Here is a 24,920-nt window from a genome sequence, read left to right as displayed (position 1 = left end):
AATTGTACTTTAATTTAGGATAATAAATAATCATAGAATACAGGCATGTAGGCAATACTGTTGATTTTATATATGTGTTCATATGTGGTCATATAATCTGGAAAATAAATGGGGATTATCATTTCAAATATAATCTCATAGATCTATCACACATATATGTTTCATTAAAATTGTTAGTAACAGCGTATACATAATGTGGATGTAAACGCTGTATAAAAACACTTTGCAGAATCATATTTATTTTACTGCTCTCAGATTAAATCAAACCAGCCTTCAGTCAGTTTTCCTTACTGGAAATACATCTGACAGGCTCTTCCTTCTGCCCAAGACCTTATCAGCTGCATCGCTGATACTTCCCGCGCTGTTAGCAAACTAAACTGACTGTTTTATAGAGCGCCTCATGTTTTAGTTGAATCAGCTTCTTGCCTTGACAATCAGATCTCCTGAAACGTCCTCAGATCAGAGGGCCCGTGTGACCACCGCCGATGCAGCCATTGTCATTCAGAGCGACGCTCTGTTAATCGACAATTGTCCCTATTGTGAGCCATCACAGAGGACAGATAGTGTGAGAGGTGGGAGCTGTTGAATTTGATAGTTTGGCTGAGAAACAATCTCTACTGCGGGGCAAAAAGTCAATTACCATCTGTGGATGCAGTGGCCAAAACAAATGTCACCTTTTGAAAAAAGAAGTACACATAATGACAATTGCTCCTGCCAACTTCTTCCTCCTTCCAAAACAAAGCACTGTAAAGCTTTGTTTAGTGATGAGGAACAGTCGCATGAATACAATATCATTCACAATACACAACATCATGGAGGTTCAGTATATGCTGAGACTGAGGACACCAGACATGCACCACTGTATTTGGTATCTCATCAACTGAAATGTTGGGGCTTCATTCATCACGATGAGCTTTTTAGACCTCCAGGCTTTAGTCAGTTTTTTTCCGAGAGCTGGGTCTTTGTCTATTACATAACATTTCCATCTACCTCTTCTGTTTATTACATAACAAAGTCTTTCTTTTCCAAAGCAATGCTAGCAGACCCCCGCTTCTCTTCCTGTCTGATAAATGAATATTGGAGGACTTGTAGTGGAAAAAAACAACTCAAAATCGCTCTGTCAGCAATTGTATTTTGTTTTCTTCAATATGATGAGAGAAGGTGTCATGTATAGAAGGAGAGAGGAGGATTCCCCCTTGAGATACATACCTTCCACATGTGTGGAAACCATTAAGAGACAATGACTACCAGGGAGAGCCAACCTCGTCAAACTGCCAAGTGTAACATGATCCCGGTCATGGTAGTTTACAACCATTCAGCCAAATCAAGCTAAGCTAATATACTTCATCCCGTTACATGGACAAATGGTATACATTTAGGAAGTCTGACTTGATTCAAATCCACTGTCAGTGGAGCATGTCAGAGCGGCAGCATTGGCCCGCCAATTCAGTGTTGTATTTGTTTTAATATGGAAACTGATGGACACATGATAAAATGGACGAAGCAACAGAGTGCGAAGATCACTGTGTGCGCTTACTGAAAATCACAAGGTGCAAAAGGCAGAGCTATCTTTACTGCTTGCCGCGACACATGGATATCAAGCAGTTTCTGTTCCTGAGAAAACACAAGCAGGTACCTGTAAGATCTGTATCTACAAAGGCTGGTGCAATATTGTGATGCAATTCCAACATTTGGTATGCCTCCAATATGAGATTTTCTTTATTACAGGGGACATACACTATCCTGGGTGTTCATTATTTCTATATCAAACAGGACCATTTATAAAGTAGGGGGATCCAAACTAGGTCACTAAAGGCTTTGAGAAGTCAGTGTTAGTTTGGGCACATTATGTGATGGCAGTTAATTATGTCAACCCTGCAGATAACAATGACCACTGGATAGCAGTCATTATGGTAATGGTATTCACCAACCATGACAAATTAAAATATAGTGAGAGTTTTCTTGGATGACTTAAATCACACGACTGGTCATGAAGGTTAAAAGTTGAACTGGGTCATAACTGCAGATATGATGAGGAATTAACGTAATAAAAAGGAAAGGTTGTAAAAGCATTGAAACTAACCGATGGTGCAATGGATACAAGGCACAGACAAGCAGCAGTGCTTGGAAGATTGGAATGTGTCTTTGACCAATCAGATCCCTTGGCTCAAGCTACCCATTGTAAAATAATCAATCCAGATAATCAAAGCTCTTTGCAGCCTACCACAGTGATGCCAACACCTATAAAAATGTAACATGCATGCAATAATAAATTTGAAATACCCCATTCTAACAAAGGGGGTAGCTCAGCTCTATACAGAAAAAGGACAGGATTTGGCTGCTTTCCTTTGAAGCTTGGCACAGGCCACTGCAGCACCAAGCTGTGATTCCGGTCACCAGGCAAGTATGTGAACGTCTTTGAGTACAGTCCTCGATTCCATAAAAAGGAGACATGCATGCATTTTATGGTAAGTGCCAAAGCTGCTGCCATAGAGACTGCCAAAGGCTGCAGTCAGCACCCACACATCCAAGTACAGCCTTTGTCTTAGAAACTGCTTTCATAAAGTATGGAGTGGGACCCAAAACGGGTCACAGAGTTTCTGTTGTTGAGTCTCCACAAGACAAGAGTAGCAATATGCTCAGCGCGTCTGGGTTCCATGGCAAGAGATGGAATTTCTCTTTTGGGTCCCAGATGGAAATCGTTTAATGGTCCCTGTCATATGGTTTCAAATTCAGGAAATGTCCTTTTGTAAGTATACCCGGCCCTCTGCCATGCAGCTGCAATGCACAGCACACCAGAGTATCAGGAGTAGCCCATCATTGCCACCTTGAGGACAGCATGAGAGCTGTTACTATCAAAGACATAGCATATTTTTACAACAGCTCAAGTACTTTCGGTTCTTTGCACATTCCCAAGCCATGTAACAGACAAGCCGGTACAAGTAAAAGGGTTGCAAGGTTAAAATTCTTCACAAAAAAAAACTCCTTAAAAGGGATTATGCTGTCTGTGAGTTGATGGTAGAAATAACAATGTCCACAGAACAATAGGAGGTAGGCTAAACTATGACTAAAACCCTGCTTCCTCAGCAACCTCCAGTGTTTACGTCTTTGCTGCAGTTTGCTTGATGACTTGGCCACAGACGACAGTAATGTGCTGTAACACCGACCTCAGCTCTCAGCCTCTACCTGTTTCCTAGCCTGGGGCAATGATGACATCAAGAGTGTGTTTTCAATATGCGGGTACGTGCACACACACACACACACACACACACACACACACACACACACACACACACACACACACACATGCATACAGTATAAACACGTGCACATTCATACTTAACTTGTAAGTGGGTCTAGACTTGCCTAAAGGGTGCACCACACCCCTGAACTTGTTTCAACTACGTATAAGCGCAGCTAGTCACCACAAGCCAATTACTCAAACATATAAAAACGCTAAGCACCACCGGCTGAGAGTGACAATATGCACTTAACTGTGTGTGCACTGTTGCTGTGAGGTTAGAGGTTTGAGTCTCACTGTGGCCGGTCAAACTAAAAATGCATGAAATCATACTATCTTTAGTTTCTATGAATGAAAGTGGCCATATCACATGTCACCCTCCTATTATCTTTGGGGGTCCATTTTTTACATCTCTAAATATATGATTAACATTTTTTTTTTTTTTTTTTTTGCTTCACATTTAATGATTATGTTTTGAATGTCCTGCATATATTTTGTACCCATCAGTATTACAATGGGTCGACACTGTACATTATATGTACATATGCATATAAGAAACATATCAACATATAAGACATATCAACATTTTACCTATATTTGCTTTAGTTCTTTTGGATGACACTGAGGAACTATTACATGCCATTTATAAGTGTCAAAAAATGTGACATTTGGAAGGAAAAACATAATTCCCACAAAAACCTTGATGCATAAGGGGGCTGAGTCGGAGAGGTTATGTTTTACTTAAAGCACTATTGAGGCAGTCAACAAGACACATAAACTATGTCACTCACAAACTTAGGTAACAGTTTTCATTATAATCATTTTCTGGATGTTTAAATTACTGGGGTCAAACTGACTCCAATTGATAAAAAATGTTAGTAAATTTGAAGGTAGCAGGAGGGTTAAAATACACACCAGTGACCCTAAACTTGTTTTAAAACCCGTCACACTGGCACTCACATGGCAAAGCAACCATTTTTTTCAGCTACTTCAGTGACTATACTGCTATCGGAAGCATTACACACATTTAATTAATTTAAATTCTTATTGGCTAAAGCAATAGATTATCTTGCCTGCATGAAACAATAATTATCATAACAATAAGTCAATAAACTCTGCTTCACATGTTGAATAACAAATCTTAGCTCTTCTTAAACAGATCCCAGAGAAGCACGCTAAACTTGTGGTTTATTGCTTAATTTTACTAATCAAAAGTGGCAAGCTTAAAAAGGTCTTTAGGAAATACAAGCCACCACAGTCTCAGGTCACTGTAGTCCTTATGTGCCACAAGTGAACCTGATGACTGTCTGCTCTCTATCCAAGCCCCACATTCAGCAGCCAAGCGGATCAGAGCCCTGCAGTCTGCAGCCGGCCTCTCAGCACCTCTCATCAGTAGCAAAACAACCACTTCCTGTAGTTGCAGGAAGCCCGGAATGGCAGAATGTGTTCCTGAGTCAACTTATCACATGAGTGCCAAGGATTCAGCCCACATCACAGAGCACGCTGGCATGTGTATGGTGTATGAGCACACACATACACAGACACACAAACACAGAGCTGGCAGTGGTTTTCAGAGGAAATGCACAAATACAGTCCCGGTCTTCCTTTGCGTAGATAAAGGTAATGGAATATGATGAGGTCATGATTGGATTACCATGAGACGCTAGAATGGCCTGAGGCATTGTGGGACTGGAGGACAAGGGGAAGATACAGAAAACAGAAAAGGGTGGGGCAAAACAGAGAGTCATAGGGTGTGTGCATGTTACGTGTGCACATTTTGTGGTTGAACGGGTGGTGTGATTCAGCTTGATGAGTCTAAAGGAGGTTAGTATGATTATGAGTTAAGAGTGTCAAAATACTGCCTTTACCACAAGGATTACCGCTGTCAAACAACTGTAACGATGCCACTATCCTGTTCTGCGAGCTGTCACTTACCAACAGGTCCACGCTTTCGCGCCGCCCCAGGGATCCGTGCTCTACCCTCTCGCTGCCTGGGGTGAGGATGTAGGGGCTCTGGCCTCCGGAGGGCTTCATGTTGGGCAGGCTGAGCGATCGCAGGTCCTTCACACCCTGCTCCACCTTCAGCTCGTCACCTGGCCGCGCTAAACAACAGAGAGGGAGAATGTTAATCCTGCAGCAAGAGGAGTCATAGGTACTGCAGGTAAAATAAATAAATAAATAAATAAATAAAAGATAAAACACAAAAGCCTGTCACATCCAAAGTGTTGCCTTAGTCTGACCAGCAGCCAAAAAAACTTTTTATGGTAATATTATGTGGAATTGCAAAGCTGCCCATTGTCATTGAAAAAACTGCTGCGACATTTTATTCCCAATCCTTGTTCAGGCATACATGAAATAAGACTGCCACATTGAGATACAGTCCATTGGTACAGCCAACCATACAGTCCTAAAGTGACACATGACAACATGTCATTTACCATGCAAAATTCCTCAGCTGATGTTAAAACAGCTGGTCATTTGCATTGATGATGTGTTGCAAGTTTCAGCGGTATGTGGGATGACGTCCTTTCCACACACACACACACACACACACACACACACACACACACACACACACACACACACACACACACACACACACACACACACACACACACACACACACACACACACACACACACACACACCTGTTTTTCCACTCATTTGCATACGGTGACTCAGGTAAGCAGAGGTTGATCATTTGCATTTTTTTTTTGTGATATGAACCTTTCTAAAGCAATTAATTAGCATTTGTGAAGCGATAAGCAGCAAATATTTGGTATTCTTACTCAATAAAAGACTGGAAGTATTAATCATTAAAATTATAATGATCAATATTCTGTTGATTGACTAATCTATTAATAATCGATTAATATTATTTATCTATTGATTGTTTCAGGTCTGTTCAGAAAACAATAGAACAGAATAGAATAGAATGCCATAGGACTCTCAGTTTGCATTTTCATGAAAGCCTGCCCTGTAGCATGTGACTGACTCCAGGCCAACAGCTGTGGATTGTATGCCTCGACCTCTGTGTGTCAGGCCGTATGTAACTCCAGACTGCGGTCGAGAGGTGTGAGTCGGGAGGGGGACGATTTCAAAAGGATAGCCGGCAGTAATTAGTCACGGCATAGGATCTCTTTTTTATGACAGGCTTAAATGGGCCTTTGATCCAGAGAAAGCTACAAGTGTAACTGCAAGGATCCAAGACGAGGGGCAACGTTCCCAGTTTCCTCTGAAGCCTCAAAGGAAAAAAAGGAGCAGACAGTGTCATCGTGTCCAGCCAGAGTTAAGACAAGGGCAAAATGTGCTGTGGCATGGTTTATCCTAACAACAGAGGTACACTGCTCCAGTTTGAATGACTTCTGGAGAGGAAAGTTTGGTCACTCCACGTTCTGTTTCTTCAAGAAAAGACAAAGCTGGTCCACGCCATCTGTCCTGCCCGGTTACTGTTAATTCATGGGCCAAAACACAAGAAAAGTTTTTTAACTGCTGGACAGAAAGCAAAAAAATGATTTTATTTTCTCCCTTGACGGAATGAATTTTACCTTTGACTTTGAGGTAGTGTCCACCGAAGTGGTAGGCCTCGAAGTTGAGGGACAGTGGAGTATTGGACTGATCCAGGAACAGGTCGACCCGAGACAGCTCGATGCCCTTCCTCTCAAACACTGGCCCTAGAACCTCTCTGGTAGCATAAGAAACGGGGGCGTCAATACAGTTTAAAAACAGCTCTTTTTGCATAATGTGCTGGTGCTACACTTTATTTGAGAATCTTTTCATGCAAACATTACGACAAAGGATTTACTAAAACCATTAGTAGACACTATAACATTTACAGGGTTCAAAGTCACTGGTGCAGTACAATTTTCTTGACCAATCAGGGCCTACAACTTCAGCCAGAATCAGTCAGCAAGTCAGCTCGTCCCCTAGCCTCTCACCTCAGGGTTTTCTTTTTCATAGCAGGTACAATTTCAGTATCAATGTCGACGTTGAGGTCAAACTTGAGGCTGAAGCACTCCTTACTGGGATCCTGCAGGGGGAAATGGGCACACATTAATTCCAGCTTCAAGCAGCTGGTCAGGCGTGGGCTCGTACAGTGTGTGTGAGCTCGCAGGAGATCCACAGGGGGGCTCCTTCTCCCCACACTGCCCGGCTCAGACAAAGAGCAGCCTGGGAGATACCAGTCGGCTACAGCACAGAGAAATAACAGCGTCTGCCGAGAGCGCTGGTTGCCTTCGTATTACACAACTCTCACCATTTACTACACATGAGAAAACATCTTTATACATGTATTTCTGAGTGACACAAGTGACATAGAAATTTTCCCATCCAAATCTTGTATAATAGTCTCTGAGGGGCACAATGTGGTGGACTCTTAGATGGAACAGAAAAGGAACTTTGGTTCCCTGCGGGGAGATTATTTCCTGTTGCACACTGTAGTCCAAGTGGCAGTATGACTACTTACATCAGTGTGTCTTCTCCTTGTCTTCTTTTTTGCCAACTTCATCCCCCCTGTTTTACGCTCCCTGCAAGACAGTTACACACAAACTGATAAGCCAATGCATCAACACAACCAAACGTGACACATCCAAGCAGCGATTATACAACTGATATCTTGATGCGACCATGACTTCACTTTTCCCATGCCTATGATTTGTCCTCCGGTTTCAGAAGACAAAACCTTTACTGACAGGCAGCACTGCTTGCACACTAGCATGACGCAACAGAGGGCTGACATAGTGGAAGGTTACCGACCCGCGGTCGTTGCCCCCCTCATCCTCTTCCTCCAGGTCAGAGGGGGGGCTGGTGCGTGGGGGACAGGAGCGTGTGGACACGTTCCGGGCCAGGATGGAGGCTGCAGGGGAAAGAAAACACAGTTACACTGTTAGGCTAGAGCACAGCTTAGGCCAGCTTTAAACTCAGTCATGCAAGTCACTCTTATAAAGAAAGGTACTTTAGTAACACATAGCGAGCACACAAGTCATCGCTGTGAGAAAGACAAGGCAGAGAACTTCACAGAAATCATCTCAGGAAGGGAAAGTTAAGCGGTGCAAGAGGAAAAGGATTTACATTTCGTGCCTTATTTAGACAACAAAAATGAAAACTAAGCTGACTTGATATTCCGCTGTGATCCCGCAATGAGCCAACTGGCATGACATCACCATATCTGTGTGTGTGTGTGTGTGTGTGTGTGTGTGTGTGTGTGTGTGTGTATAAACTGTGTCTCTTAAAAGTTGTACATACAAGGAGAACTACCAAATAAAGAAGTAATGCAAATCTACCTTGGGGTTGCAAGTCAAATCGGGGGTGCCGGTCAAAGTGCATGTTGTCTGTGTTCTCAGAATGGCAGCGTGAGTCACATGACTCACACAGGTGAAGGGGGCTTTTGCTATTCAAGTCTTGACAGTCTGGGTGGTGGCAAACCTAGAGGCAGAAAGAGCAAGGGAGAGAGAGAGAGAGAGAGAGAGAGAGAGAGAAAGAGAGAGAGCACAACCGAGTCAGATCAAGTACACAATGCCCTCGCATTAACGCACAAAAACAGCTGTTTAAAAGAATGGATAAAAGTGAAAAGGGCAAAACACTCTCACGCGCACTTAGAACACAGAGCTCCCTCCCCGACTATTGTTTCTGTCATTATCAAACGGCCATGGGGGCTGCCATTGTTGGCTGTGGCATTCCTGAGGTTTGCTGACTCCCACCTCCCTCCATCTGTCGCCCTCCGTGGGTTGACAACTAAGTTACTTAAAGTCGCACCAGTGAGTTTTCCCCCGTGGTGCGCCGATCTGGGAACAGCTTCCCCTCGCATCATCCGGAATCTCACCATAAGAGGTAAAACGGTGAAACTGACCGCGGGTCAGCAACTGGGCGAATTCCAGGCCTGCGAAGCTGCAAAGCCCCAGAGCTGAGCAGACAGGCAGCAGAAGGCTGTGGGATTAAGCTCTGCTCTGCCCGGGGCCAGACAGATCCACAACCCCGCCCCCCAAAACCCTAACCCCCTACCCACCCACCCCCTACCACCATCCCTCAACTCACAAGAGGGCTGGGAACACCAAGGGAGTCCTCCCGAGCAGCACCCGCACCCCACTCAGGAAGCGAGGATGTATGGGGAGATACAATGGAGGTCCCGCTAATGTACTTCCTGTCATTGTTTCCATGTACTCAGGAGGAGCACTGTGTCTGTGCACGTGTGTGTGTATATATGTAGGCCTCTGTATGTGCGTGTGTGTGTGTGTGTGCATATACAAAAGGGAAAAGAGCTCATGCCAGGGAGTCTGGCTTTCATGTAAACACAACAGAGGTAGATGTTGTCCCCTGGTGAAATGCCATCATATGGGCCTGTCCACAACATCATTGCAACATACAACTTAACCTGAGCCAAATGCAGCAGCGACAACATACATGCTTTGTCTGACCAGCTGTCCATAACAGTGTCTGAAAGCAGTCGAGTGGTTTGAAAACAATAGAACCGGTTGTTCTCTATCCCCACCCCTGGTACGGTACCGTCGCAGCGTGTGGATGGCAGCACGATTCTCCCTCGGCCCCGCAGGTTGGCTCCATATCCACACCGGGACCTCAGTAAACATCCAGCTAGCTCCACACAGTAACCCCCCTCTGAAAACACGCCGGTGAGCTGCTTATTAATCCACTCCTCTCAAAGTCTAGCCAGGTTAAGCAGTAATTTTTAGGAACTGGACACGGAGAGGGAGGAGGAGGTTAAAAAAAAAAAAAAAAGGGTGAGGAGTCCCAGCAAGGACATCAATGCAAGGCAGGACGGAAGAAAGAAAAAAAAAATAAATAAGAAGAAGGGTCCATCCAGAAGCTTTTCAGAAGTACAAAGCCCCCCTAATCTTGCTGCCTAATTGGTGCCTGTGCTCTGTCAAAGCCATCTGACGGTCCTGTAGAGATTAAACAGCCCCGCTCTGAGCTCCACTAGCCAGAGTCGTCTTCTTCTCTCTCTCTCTCTTTCTTTCTTCTCTCTCTCTCTCTCTCTCTCTCTCTCTCTCAACCCCAACTCCTCCCTTCCTCCCGTACACCCAGGGTCACTACACCCAGAGCCCCGACCAGTAAAGAGGCTTTAAATAGAAAACAGGGGAGGAAGGAGATTGGAAGACAAATAAGAAGGAGACAACAATGACAGCATGATGCTAAAATGCAACAACATCATGGCCTTCTTTGACACTACAGGCATGACAAGCACTCATCTAATTAGCACAATTAAGGTATGCATACTTTCATACTTCAACGCTGATGGAGCCAACGTGTCGGCGGAGCATCATCGTGGGAAACTTCAAAGGCATGTCTTGGTAAAGTGATGCCACACTGATATTTCATTTGGAAGACACCCTCAGCTCTTCCCTCGCTTTATTCTCTTGATCTGTAGACACTTGGTGACATGTGGCTTAGCCAGTTCAGTCCTTCAAAGACTCCGAAGTCCCATCAGACAGCGGTGACATGCTCCCCACGAGATGTGGAGACGCAAATCAGACGCCATGTTTAGACAATAACCCAAACACAGTAGGTTGGCCTGCCTCGACTAACAAGTTAGGGCGTTCACATTCCTGCTGCGACTAAAGCAGCTGAAAATATCTGGCACTTGGGCCAAAACAAATGAGCATGTCAGAGGAGGAGGAAAAGGCTCTTTTACTGGACCAGATTATACATGTATAAAAAAAAAAAAAAAAAATCCTCCATGCCTTGAAAGCCCTGCAGAGTGCAGCTAAAGACAGGCGAGGCTGAGCTACCTGCAGATATACACCTAGTGGAAGTGTGCTTTGACATTCAAACAGCTTAGGATATGAGCAGGGGGGGATTTTTGTAATACTGAACATTCCTATTGATGAGAGGGGTGATTGATTTTTGGGTAGGGGAATGGCCTGACTTCCATTATCCTGCATATTCTCTCCCAGCTGGATACACTTAAAAAAATATCTCGGAACAGGGCGGGAGAGGGGCGCGTAGGTGAGGAGAGTGTGTGTGTGTGTGTGTGTGTGAGTGAGTGATGGAGCTGGAGCTGAGTGCAGGAGAAGGTGATGCAGGGAGGACAGCTGATGGGCAGCTGCGCATGCCTGGTGTGGAGAGTGTGTGAATGTGTGTGAGACGGTATGTGTCATGTGAGAGTGTGTATGAGTGTGTGGCGTGTGTCCCAGGATGCCTGTTCTTAGATCTCGCTGGATTAGTGGGGCTGGTTGGGTGAGGGGTGCTGGGGGTTGGAGGAGCAATAGTCAATGTAGATGAAATGGCACACTCATACACACACACACACACACACACAACCACACACAGACACACAGACAGCTGGGAACACACTCCGGCTCCAGAATGGCCCTCGTCCTGGCTTAGCACATCCATTGCCACGTGGCACCTGCTTATGCACTCTTGTTTCCACACATACCATATACACGCCAAGCCACCGACACACACACACACACACACTCACACACAATTTGCACGCGTATACATAAATGGACTTGCAGAGGCAGGCATGCCCGTTCCAAGGCTGTGTCATCGATGAGCAGGAGGTCTGCCATGCAGTTTCTAATAAAGATGTTCTGTTGGAAGGAAGATGACTGCAGTCTCCTGAGGTGAATCAGGATTATTACCTTAACTCTTAATCCGCCAACAGTGTTACACCACAGGCACACACTCCATATGAAGGCTACTCCAACACACTTTACAGTACATACTGTTCCCACCGTCACATCAGAATGAGCCTCATCTTACTGTTTACAAGAAACATCTTCGCACGGCTCATCATGCAACAACCCAAAGAAATATGATGGTCTTTAGACAAATTTCATTCAAGCATTTTTATATTATGTATTCAATTATCCTTTATTTATCCGGGAAGGTCCCATTGAGATACAATCTTTCTTCTTCCAGGAGGTCCTGGGCAAATGCACCTGAAAATAACATAACCAAAACGATGGATTTTGTGGATTGAGCTGGCCAATTTTATTTGTCTCCGTTATCCTTGCCACCTCTATAAACCACTACCGTGTTTGGGCTACTTAAGGTAACCTTAAACACTAGCCACAGAAGATGGTCAATCTTTGTCTATGGATTGATATGATTAGGGGTGTGAGTCTGGCTTTTTTAAACAACTTAGTTAAATTTGAGTTTGGAAATCTCTATGTGAGTCAATTATTTGATTCACCACTTCAGCTAAAAAATACGGTATATATATATATATATATATATATATATATATATATACACTCTTTTCCTCTGAAATGTAAAAAACCATATTATAGAATCTGTAAGGCATTTCATATCAATGCAGGTCAAAATCTGAGCGATTTATTTTCATTTTCATTTCATTTCACTAAATGTTAGGCTTAACAAAAACATCACGCACGATTTCAAACCCTGACTGCAGCTTAGACTCCATGTGATGCAACACATAACCATCACAGCACTGCTTTGAGCTCCGGAGAGCGGGTCTGCATTATGAGACTTAATTCTCCTTCTGCCTCCATCACCTCATCCAGTAGGAAAACACTGATAAAATTCATGGGGTTACAAAGCCAACAGCACTAGATCAAACCCACTGTCTGTCTGCAACCTGCCTGCGTTCCCCCCGCTAACATCAGCCCTCACCGAACAGCTTGTCCTGCCAGAGCACACCTAGGGCTTATGCAACACTGTGCATCACTCTACGCATGCATGTATGTGTGAGTGTGTGTATGTATGTGTATGATTATCAGGTAAGAAGAGGGGTCAAAGAAGATATGAGTTGCATGCTACAGTTTCTCAGAAAGCCCGGTAACAGAGTCTGTCTTAGGAAGCAGGCAGCACAGCAGGCTATAACTGCTCCCTTGTGTTGTTTGCTAAGGTGGATGAATTTATGCCAGCAGCAGCAAACAGTGACTGGCCTGGCAGTGTCACACCCCGGTATTAGAAGTGGGCAGTGGGTGATGGTGTGTGAGAAGTGACAGATAACAGAAAGGAACATGTGGCAGCAGAGGAGGAGGGCTCCAGCTCAGGGTTTTAATAAAGATTTTATTGCATTTTGTTTACTGTGGTAGAATGTGTGTGTGCGGTTTGGGTGGTGGGGCACTGAGGGCAGGGCTGAACAATATGTTAAAAATGATCATATTGAGACTATTTTGACAGATAAGGTGATTACGATAAAAATTCATGGTTTTGATAGGAATGGCAACAGCAATTTTTGCATCATTTTCACTGAAAATGCTATTAAAATGATGATGATGTGATCTTTGCTGGGTTCTGTACCAAACAAACATGTTTTGTAGCATCTCTGTAACACCACAGTATTTCATTTATGATGTTTTTTTGTCACACATTTACCCTTATCAAAAGGTTGCAACTCCTGCAATTGAGATATTGCACTTAACTAAGATTTTTAATAATAATTCAATTTATTATTCAGCCCTAAATAAAAACAACTGAAGTTACTGCAACCATATGGAGACAGCTGAACACTATGTGATATAAATACTGCAGTATCACAAGCCTGCAAAACAATAGATAAAAAAAAAAAAAAAATCTTATCTGGATCTTTTTTTATTATCATCACCCAAGCATTGTGATAACAGGAACTTTTGAGCAATTCCCACCCTTTTATTGCCCTACCACAATAAACACACACACACACACACACACACACACACACACACAGCTGTTTATCCTGGTGATGCCCACGCCCAAAGAGCAAACTAAAATCCCTGCTGTTCTTCCAACAGACCATCATCAACCTCTGCCTGCTCCCACACTCCCAACACAAACACACAGAATGCACACACACACACACACACACGCTAGAGAACAAGAAATCAAGGGTACAAAAGAACAGCTTGACTAATGCTTTATATTAGGACAATAGTTAATATTGTGTGGCTGAGCTGAGCAGAGGCCACATTGTTTGGGCCGAGTTTCTGTGTGACACTAAAAGGTTTCGCTGCACTTCAGTCCTCACACAGTCCTTTGTTGAGACTGTGGGCGACATCCAGCTATACACTCCACTGTGTTACGCAGGCCAACTTTAATCCTTGCCATCACTCCACTCCCACAGAAAAAGGCTGCTTTACGGTCCTGTCCTGACATGTAAGTTATCCGTGATTTGGCAACTGGGTGCAATTCCCCTCTGCAGTAACTTATGTTAGCATTAACTCCACTCCTCATCAGTCATGAGGAACTGGAGGCGTCGGCTCAGCTGTCTCACAGTAGCTGCAAGTCAATGTCCTTAGTCTCCCACCCTCTCCTCCGTAACACACACCTTGGCCTTGTTCTTTCTCTCTCTCTCTCTCTCTCTCTCACTCACACACACACACACACACACACACACACACACATACAAAAGCATTCATGGTCATGAGAGAGAGAGAGAGAGACAAAGAGAGAGAGACACCTTAATGGATCCCAATAAATACGCCCATGCACGCAAACGATTGGTTAGATGGCGTACAGTCATGCATGGTCTTGTTCAAATACTGAGATTATTGTGAACTCGCACACACACCCAAACCCAGACAGACTTTGGTCGTACCACCTCATGCAGTGTAAAGCATCAAACTAGTCAAAGATAACGCGAGTGTCAGACTAAAGTACACATCATCAGTGGTTCATAGTCTGTGACTGAGAAGAGGAGACGACCGCTGTCTCGTTTTCACAGTCAAATACACAAACGCACTGACCTTTGAAATGTACACAGATCGGTACAGTCATGCAACAGCATACAATGCAGTATGTGTAGCAGTAACACAAACACAGGTGTAACACACCAGTAAAAATATTTTTTGTTTCTTCTATATTTTTTGAAAACCTTTCCATCCATCCATAACTGAAATAATATAACTGAAATCCCACATTAACTTTCTGCTTCATTTAGAAGGTTTAAAAATCAATATAGATATTAATAACTGGTGAAGCGCTGACGCTTTCCAACTCGAAACGTCCACATTCACAGCCTCTTGCAGAGAGGTGCCTTCCTCACAACCTATAAACGACAGTTGGCAAATTCATAACTGCAGATAAAAATACAGTATCAGCTTACAGTTTTACTGCATTAAGCATGATGGATTGGCACAAAAAAACGTTTTAAGAACCAAATGCCTGCAGATGGAGTGTGCTTTCCATCAAGCTGAGCTGACAGAGACCAAGCCAGTCCTGATTCTGCAACATGTTACTGTTCTGCTACCTGTTTTTTGGAGCTAATTTTCATGGTCCTCATGGGAGCAGTCCACACGACCCCATAGGGCCCCCCTATATGTGCAGAGGAGAGAGCCTGGTTTCCTAAACATTACACAGTTGCCATTAGCTGTGGCCCAGTAGGTGGGATTGGAAAAAGCGGCCAGCAAGGCTGCCAGAGATCAAAGGGGGAGCCTGGTCAGGCCTGGTCCAGGTTTGATTTATTTTTCAATAAATAAACGGTGCGTTGGTTGAGGAGTGGCAGGGGAGAGAGAGCTGCCGCTCGCTTTCTTTCTTCTGCCGCCATCTGTCCTCTGGCTGGGTGAGGAGGAGGAGGAGTGCCAGGGCCTGGCTTTTAACTGTGGTCCTTATGCAACAACAATGCCTGCCTGCCTGCTTCCTATTAACTCACTAAGTCTCCTCATTCTGGTACAGTACAGTCTTCACTCCTCAGACACATATGGATTTGCTCAAACGGAGGCAATTGTTGTGTTTCATCCTCCAAGGAGAGAGCAAAGTGTGTGTGTGTGTGTGTGTGTGTGTGTGTGTGTGTGACCCAAACAGATGTTGAATATGTTCATAAAAGGGCCTATACTGATAAACTCTGATGAATAGCATCCATTCATGAAAGAGATCAAATGCAGGTAAGGAGAGGAATGATTAAGAGAAGATGATGTCATCACATGCAAAAGTCAAGTCTGCAGGTGATAAACCAGATTCAAGCTCACAAAACAAAACAAAACCATATAGGCCTATTTCATGTTTCTAAAAAGGGTAAACAATTACTGATACTACTAAAATGTAAAAAACAAAAAACAAACAAACAAAAAAAAAAACCTGGTTTGAACTAAGTTCAAACCAGTAAAAGCATATTGAGTGTATGATGCTCTATTGAAGTCTGCCTGCCTTGACTCATCTGTTGATGAGTGCCTGATAGGACTTGAGGCACATGCTGGGACTGGGGGCAGTATTTCATAATGTCATCCTCCCTTGCACGGTGACACATGTTGCAGGAGGAGGATTGGTTTTTCCCAGATTACACACCACAGACATTTAGCAGAAATGTCGCCTCTTATCTGTAACAGATAGAGTGACTTTCATATTCATAAACTGAGATAAAGGAACTGAAAGCCTCCTGGGGACAGGACAAGCTGACATCCTCTTCCATCTGATGTTTAAAGTTACTAATGGCTGGTGTCTGAGCCCAGCTGTCCTATCTTAAAGGAACAGTTCACCCATTTTGAAACCTTTGATATTGTTTTATTTGATACTGACTGGATGGCCCCAGTGCTATTAGTCTGCTGTAATTGTTTACATATACCCCTAGTATGCTTTATTCAAAAATAATCCACTCAAACAAGGTTTAAAAGTAGTTTTACAAGTGCTGGAATTGAGAATTAAAATGAGATTTACATATTTTATATTATTTTATTTGATACTGGTTGGATTTGCCCCAATTACCTGTTGCAAAGCTATCCACAGCGTTAGCTTTCTCACAAAATAACGGTATAAAGCCACTCAAACAAGGTTTAACGGCAGTTTTAGTGTCACTGACTTATCAGATTCAAGAATTTAATGAGAATTGAACATTTCAAAAAGAAATAATTTCTTTTATTTAATTCCATATTGTTGAGATAGCCCCTAAGCTACTGTTACTACAACAATTAGCCTGTTGAAACTGGTTAGCTCTCTTCAAAAACAACAGTATAAACCCACTCAAACACGGTTTCACAGCAATTTCACAAATATCAGTTGTATTTGATTCGATTAACTGGTTCACGACGCTATAGACTTCGAAAATAATGTGTTTTAATTTTTAGCCAGAAGTCTTGTTTTCGGTTTGTTTAAGCTAGCGCAAGACACATCAGCCACAGTTGAAACAGAAACAGCAATTTGAGCAAAAATATCATGCTTGTACGCTCAGTGACCATATTTGTGTTTTATTTTTTGAGCAATAATGCATGTAAAACTGCTGTTAAACTTTGTAGGTGGTTATTTTGGACGAAAGCTAATCATACGGATATTTGCTTACTGTTAGCTATGTGAGCTATGAGAGGACAGCATCATGACCGCCATACACATAATGTTTAAGTGAAATAACATGAAATATTTCAAAATGGATGAAGTATCTATTTAACAGGCACTATATGCTGTAGGCTTGCGTGTTTGTCACAGACGGCCACAAACTCCAGAGCAAACACCTAGGACACGCTCACAGGAAATAACTCCTTTTTGTGAAGTAGGCTATGCATTCCATGGACAAGTGTGTTTCGACATGCAGCGAGGGAGACGCTTTGCCTGCTCGCTTCACGTGGAGAAAACAGCATGCAGAAGGTGAGACGTGCATAACCTGTCCATCCAACAGGAGACAGTTACACCACAGTAAAGCTGGGATCAGGGCCCTTTCCAGTTCAGTCAATTCCAAATATAAACGCAAGCGGGTGCAGGTTAGAAATGGGATTCAGGCCCATTTTATAACATAATCTTAAATATTTCATTGTCAAATTCTGAGGCAAATCTCCCCTGTGGTTTATTGCCCAAAGGGAGAATAGACCCTCACCGTGCAGCGAGGTTAACCATTTACAAGGCATGCAACTGCCATGCCATATTATCACTGAGGGAAAAACACCATACTGGATCTGCTGCTTAAGTAGAGAAACACCACTAAATCCTCTTAGGACTGAAGAACTAAAGATGGCCTCGCCTGAAAGAGAGCTCTTGTAAACGAGTGGTGACGATTTCAAGCAATTCAGGCTGATCAATAAGACCACACTCACCAGTAGATGCTCTCTCTCTCTCTCTCTCTCTCTCTCTCTCTCTCTCTCTCTCTCTCTCTCTCTCTCTCTCTCTCTCTGTGCTCTAACAAAGTCAAGTGTACTGAAGGCTGTCTCAGGCAATGCTGGCTGGACTGTGACGCAACCAGCCTTCCTATCCATAGCTTCAGGGCAGGAGAAGGAGAAGGAGAGATAGACAGGAGGGCGGTGTACAACGCCAAAAAAGGAGGAAGTGAGAGAGGGAAAAAAAAAAAACAATCTGGGTACCCCTTTTCAAATTAGAACTTGTGCTGACTGCTGATCTAGGCACAACCTGTTCCAAATTTGACTTGGAAATTGATTATTTGGAAGCAGCTTTCAACTTGGTATAGAGAGTATGGAAAGGAGAGAGAGCCCGGGCGGGTGCCAGAGGTGACCTTGCGTTGTTGATATTAGAAGCAGATGTGAAATATGCAGACAGTGGAGGAAAAACGGACTTAAAGGCTGCCGGGCTACGCTGATGTGTGCGCCATCCTCATGACTGGAAGCCAGCAGAAAAGCTCAGACGGAGACGGAGAGTGAGACACGGGGAGAAAGGAAGGTGAACAAATGAACCAAAACAAAATCTGCCTTAACTTACTGTCACATGTAGCACGTTCACCATCTTTTCTTTTGCGGTGAGTGAATCACAATCAATGAGTAAAGAGCAGCACAAAAACCTACTTCAGGCTAGACCGAGAAAACACAGATTTAACTTTTATTGCGCCATCGCGGCCATGAAGATATAAGCTCATGAGGTGCTCACTTACCATAGACACACACCTCTTCCCAGAAAAACCAAGCCCTCCGAGTTTCAGTGGAAGACTTGATTAGTAGTTCCAAGGTTCAATGGATGGCAGGCGGTGAGGGCAGAAATCCCAACCTGAGCCAAGCTCTCTCTCAATTAAGTGTGTGTGAGCGCGTGAGAGGCTCCTTCAACGTCACGATCTCACACAAAGACGCAATAATGTTGATGCGATCGACGCCGGAGTCGAATGAGCAAGAACATGTGGGAGCTGAGAGGCAGACTGTTTACTAAGGCAGTCCTCTGAGAACACGCTGATACACACACACTCATGTCAACCCCGCCTTCCCTCTCAATCACACAAGCTCACACACATCCTGGCTGACTCATGCAAAATAATATGGAAACCTACTTTTCTTTTTTTCTGGACAATTAGCCATGTTTTCCATGTGTCTGTAAAAATAGTTCTTTTATATTCTCTCTAAATCAGCTCTGTCCCTAGTGATTTCTGTGCTCAACTCTCCTGCCGTACTTGTCCCTTTATTTGAACTTTGACCTGGCACTGACACTGAGTCAGATCAGGGAGTAGGCTATAGGTTGCTTCCTTCAAAAAAACAAAAAACAAAAAAACAATTGTGGATTAGTCCTCTCTATAAAAAGAAGCAAGCTGTTATTAATAGGAGGATGCAAAGCGGGAAGTACTGACGTAAACCTCACACCAACACTTCAACTCAGAGTCACCATACATTCATCATACCGTGTAATAATACACTATCTGTCCTTTAAATTAGACGCGTTTTCTTCAGGGCTTCTGCTCACCAAAGGAGCAAATTGTAATTTTCCAGGGTGCACAGCACAAAGAGAAAGAGAGCACACCTACATTTTTGTTTGTTAATTATACACTTTTTTTTTTTTTCACAGGCTTTTGGTAGGCTGCTTGTGCCTGCCACATGCCTTGGCAGGGACCACTGCACTGACCATAAACACGCACAAACAGCCCACCACTCTCTGTTCTTTTGTCATTCAGGTTAAGCCTATGAGCCATGTTTAAATCCTACACAATTAGCTAGCTCACAAAAACAATTCGGGACCCTCCCCCAGGCTCTGGGCCACATGTTGGGAATGGAAGGGGAATTGTACAGGGTCGAAGGAGGAGGAGGAGGGAGGGGGCAGTGCTCACCTCTCCCTGTCCTTCAAAACAAGGCAAAGTGCGGACTCTGTCTCTGCCCCACCACCCCCCGCTGTCAGCCTTAATTAGAGGAGACTATATTTAAAAGAAGGGACAGCAGCGATGCAATTACCCTGAAGGATTAGACCCCAGTGGCACTGCCATTGTTGGAGGCAGAAAATGTGGGGCTGAACATGAGCAGCATTCCCTTGATGCCTGACCTTGGCATTAACCCTGCAATGAGCGTAAGATAAAGATTCTTTCGCAACGCCGAGTCTTCAATAGACTGAGTAAAGGGAAAGGTGAGAGGGGAGATAACAAGGATGAGGAAAGCAGAGTGAGAAAAAACAGGATTTAAAAAAAAAAAAAAAAAAGTAATGATGAGGAGTAAGGAAGGATTAAAAGATAGAATATTTTACCCGTGAGGCTGTTGGAAGTTCCACAGTTGCGTGGTAAGGTTTACATTACGACTGATTTAGGGAGCAGCGATTACTCATTTCCACTGTGATAATAACAAGTTTTGAATTGGAGATTTTTCCAAGCTTATTATCGCCTCTCCAGCTAAGCCATGCTGCCTCTACTCAGAACACTTCATTAACCAGCACTTGTTTACACTCTTAGAAAGCTCAAAGCAAACCAACAATTAGTGGGATTTACCATGAGGAGGCTCTTCGCATGCAAGGGATTTGGGCTTGTTTTCTCAGCCCATCTCCTCACTGGGGGCCTTCTCTTAAGGCTTTGAACCCCTGGTTATATTGGTCGATCCAACCAAGGCCATTTCCATTGCAGCATCAGTCAGGTACCCTTTTCCTGTTATTCCCCTGTCTGCCGAGATGCTGCTTCCTGCCAGGGATGCTCCTAGGGGGTTGAGCTGGCGTCACTGGGACCAACGTTCAAGCGTTTTTACTTCCCTGACAAGACATTCTGTGGATGGACACATAACTCAACATCCAGCTTGTTTGTGTTATTGTTGGACACATGACAAAAGGGTTTTCTACACAAACTCTGACGGACAGACATCCCCTTTTTCCATTTGTCAGAGGTGTTGCATTACTGCCGGCCTGTGTCTGATGCTGTAATCTTGTAGGGGATCTTAACAAAACGTATGATGGATGACAGGTTGATAGGATCTAGGTTAGGCAGGCCTGTCATGCTTCAAGTAAACAGCAATGAACTAAACTGAGCTGTATTTCCTTGTAATCAACCACTCATTCATGACCAGCTCTTTCATAAGACGTCACTGTACTCCAGCAGAAATACCCTGAGTCACCATCTCAAGCAAAGTAAACACAGAGATAAATGACAACATAACGTCCCCACATGTGTGCCTTTGCTCAGAATCGTCACTCTCTTTTTCTGGTCCATTGCTCCCAAAAGGACTGGGAAAGCAAAGTAACGGGGGAAGACGTCCGTGGGTTGGTTCACACAGATGACTAGAACGTCATGAGAGTGCAAGTGAGAGCCTGGAAACACGCTCATAAACAATCTGTCCAGTCAGGCCAAAAAAGGTCAAATGGCATTCAACTCAAAAGTGCATTCTCAAATGGACTGCCGGTCAATGATGTGGTCTTTTCACATTTAGTAAAAATTACTTCATGGACGTCCTCAAACCAACTTAGACTCACACTATTCAGTCATAAGCTGATTACCGTGTTAGAAACATGAGGGAAACCTACTTCTAAAACAGCGAATGTCTTTTAAACTGCCATAAGCACTTCATTATGATTTTGTCTTTGTAGCATGTTCAGTCTGGTCCTAATCATCAGTGAAGTTCATTGGCATTGGGCTGATTTTGTTTCACACTGCTTATAGATATCAGGACCACGCACTTCAGTAGCAAAAAAGCTACATTCATGCAGACATGTTGATCATTAGAGACATATAAGATCTTCATTACAGATGGCAGGAGAATCGAAAACAACTAGTGCAGTGCCCATTCAAAACTTGCCCAACAGGGACAGGCTGATTGCTTGGCTTCTGGTGTTGCTGCTGTAGTTTTCCAGAGAACTGCTCATCCAAACAACTTCACACTCGTCACTACACTTCCTTGGGTCCTCAACAATACAATTTCCAAGTGTGAAGTCGATGAGATGAACAGTTGTCAGGATGACCAAAGGACAGATATAAAGGCAGAGACTCCTTCCATTTTAGTTAGATGTGTTAAAATGTAAGGAAGGACCAGTGATGATTTGATTCAGATTGCATTTCTACCCCAAATGAAACACTGTGGGGTTTGCTCAGATGTGGCCTTGGACCATTTTTTCCAGGAGTGCCAGCCAACAGTTGTGTGGTGTGGATCAGAGGCATTTTGTATTCAGTTTGTGGGGTTTAGTATTCCTTCTTTATTTGATAGCTTACAATAAAGAGAAACAAAGAAGATGAGGGAGATGTGGGTGACATGCAAGACCCATCCAAGGTAGGATTCAAACCTATGATGTCATGGGTGTATGTGCTGCTCCTGGTGGCTGCAAATGGGCCTCAAGTAGACAACCCTGGATTAGATTTTTTGACACGTTCTCACCTGCCCAAACAGACTGAACAACAGTAATATATGATACAGTTTCTGATTCAACCATCCCACATTCAGGCATGTGTGACAGTACACATGAAAAAGTTTGCCTTTATAATATAGTTTATGTTGGGTTCTTAAAAACGCATTCTCTGGTTTCTTAAAAATGCTCTCTGTAGGAGGTATACAATGCAGCTAAACAGCTGTGAAAATCTTTTGTATGAAGAAGGCATTTCTTCAAAATAGCTGTAGGAGGGATTTTGGTTCCTCTGCTGGGTCATGATATATTTTATTCTGAGAGTTTGAAGAAGTGGGCTTGTGATTGGAAGGTTTCCAGTTAAAATCCTAGGACCAGCTGGGAAAATGTGGCTAGAAAAAGAAGATTTATAATTCTCTCCTTTGCCTTAACAAATACTATCAAGGTACCCTTGAGCAAGGCACTTAACCCCCAACTTCTCTGTGGTGAAGGTGATTGATGTCCTCCTATATTTAACTAAGATTGAATTGGCACTGATGTGTGTGACTGATAAAATGTGAAGCAGGACATCGCTGGAAACTTTCCTGGGTACAAAATGATTAAAATAACAGACAACTGTCAATGGACTGTTTTTTGAGAAGTGGCTGGTGTTTGGCCTCTTTCCTCCAGTACCGTGATGTCCAAATGAGTCCAGCATTATGACAGTACTGCAGAACACTGTTGCCATCAATAGGCTAATCCTTGCATTACTTCAGAGAGGATTTTTTTTCCAAGACTCTTACCAGGACTGACCCTGAAAGTCAAGGAGTTGAATCATCCATCGGAAAACCCCCAAGTTAGTCACTAGGCATTGCATTATGACAATAATACAAGAAGCACATTCTCTTAAATACAGTAGAGAAAATACAAAAACACAATAGGGAAAGGAAAAAAAATAGAGCAAGAGAGAGAGAGAGAGAGAGAGAGAGAGAGAGAGAGATGTTCAACTAGTAGATGCAGAATTAATTGGATTAACTGGCAAATTGCAGAGAACAGTACTAAAGCCAATGGTCACTCTTACAGATTTACTGTCACAGGATATAGGCTTTGCTGTCACGTCACATGCAAGTGTACAAAATCAAATCAGTACCAAACCAAAGCTGATGAAAGCAGACGGATAGCGTCAGACAAAAGGGAGTAAAGCGCTCACGCACATGCTTCTACTTGCTTGCCACTTGCCAACTCACGATGATCTGTCATGTTACAAAATTGCAGTAGAGACGCTCAGGAATAAATGTGGATGGTGATCAAAAAATTATGAACATATTTTCCTCTTCAGGGGTAAATCAAACACAACAGCTTACTTCTGGAAAGGATAAAATCATTTGAACAGACAAACTGAGTAGCTATAGAGCCAGACCACTCACACCTGGGTTTATTTTTAATTTTTTTGTTTTGCATGAAACTCCATTTCTATGCAGTTAAGTATAATTGGTAGTCTATACTGAGAAACTGTAACACTGAGACAGTATAGTTGCTTTTACTAGAAAGAAAAAAAGAACATTTCTGGAGCAAAAGCACTTTTTTGGGAAACTATTCACCCTACCCAGGGTTACAATAGTGCTCATGCAGGAAGCTGATTTTAAATCAAATTCTAAACAAGGAGCTAGAGAAGCAGAGGCATGTTCATCAAACATAAAACCTCTGTTAATGCACAACCCAAACAACAGCAACAAAAAAACTCCAACAGCTTTTCTCCGACAGTTTTATAGTCGTCATCTTTCTTGAGTTAGTAAGAGGGATCTTGCCTGTAGGCCCCAAAGAGGCCAGAAACAGCACAGTACATGATCACTCACACACACATGAACCAAATGGGAAGATATTTCCATCTCTCATAACTCTTGAGTACATCCATAAACTCTATGACAGCATTGCCCGCCATCAAGTCCAAGACCTTTTCAAACACAGACTGCATGTTCCTCATTAGCCACGGATAAAAAAGAACTGCAGAGCAAGAATGATGAGGAGAGGCTGAGGAAATTAAAAGGACGCATACAGCTGTTTAGAAAAACCCTCTAGTCTGCCTGTGTTGAGTGACTGACTGCTCCAGTCATGCACGCTCACTTAACACCTCCATGTACGTCTGCCTGACTTAGTATAATTGCATCACACCTCCAAATGAATTGATCTCTACCTGGAAATGGAGCCTAATCCTTCAGAACATTTCAATCCAGAAAGTGGGCATCCAGCCTAATGGTGATTTACTGTTACTTTAAAGACCATAGCATGTTCTCTGTCAATGCCAATTACGCTGTTCAGATCAGTTAAGAAGAAAGGTTTCTATATTTAAAGGTTGAGTGTT

The 24,920-nt window shown here is 43.3% G+C and overlaps 1 protein-coding gene across 4 annotated transcripts in view; it reads right to left on the bottom strand.

Moving 5' to 3' along the window:
- Positions 1 to 24,920, bottom strand: part of plekhg5b (pleckstrin homology domain containing, family G (with RhoGef domain) member 5b) — a 62,373-nt gene that overhangs the window by 14,550 nt on the left and 22,903 nt on the right. For 3 of the 4 annotated variants that reach the window (XM_030055458.1, XM_030055457.1, XM_030055460.1), the window contains exons 3-8: positions 8,524 to 8,665; positions 7,997 to 8,096; positions 7,707 to 7,767; positions 7,180 to 7,271; positions 6,790 to 6,926; positions 5,177 to 5,343 (exon numbers count right to left, since the gene is read on the bottom strand). In XM_030055458.1, coding sequence (XP_029911318.1) covers positions 5,177 to 5,343; positions 6,790 to 6,926; positions 7,180 to 7,271; positions 7,707 to 7,767; positions 7,997 to 8,096; positions 8,524 to 8,665 — 699 coding nt within the window. Of the gene's footprint in view, positions 1 to 5,176; positions 5,344 to 6,789; positions 6,927 to 7,179; positions 7,272 to 7,706; positions 7,768 to 7,996; positions 8,097 to 8,523; positions 8,666 to 18,950; positions 19,134 to 24,920 lie in introns of those variants that run through there. The other variant, XM_030055459.1, reaches the window with a different exon arrangement.

The sequence above is a fragment of the Myripristis murdjan genome, chromosome 7 (genome assembly GCF_902150065.1).
Source record: "Myripristis murdjan chromosome 7, fMyrMur1.1, whole genome shotgun sequence".
In the NCBI taxonomy this organism is placed as follows: Eukaryota; Metazoa; Chordata; class Actinopteri; order Holocentriformes; family Holocentridae; genus Myripristis; species Myripristis murdjan.
The sequence above is the reverse complement of the archived record's forward strand: the minus strand, read 5'-3'. Positions and strand labels throughout refer to the sequence as shown.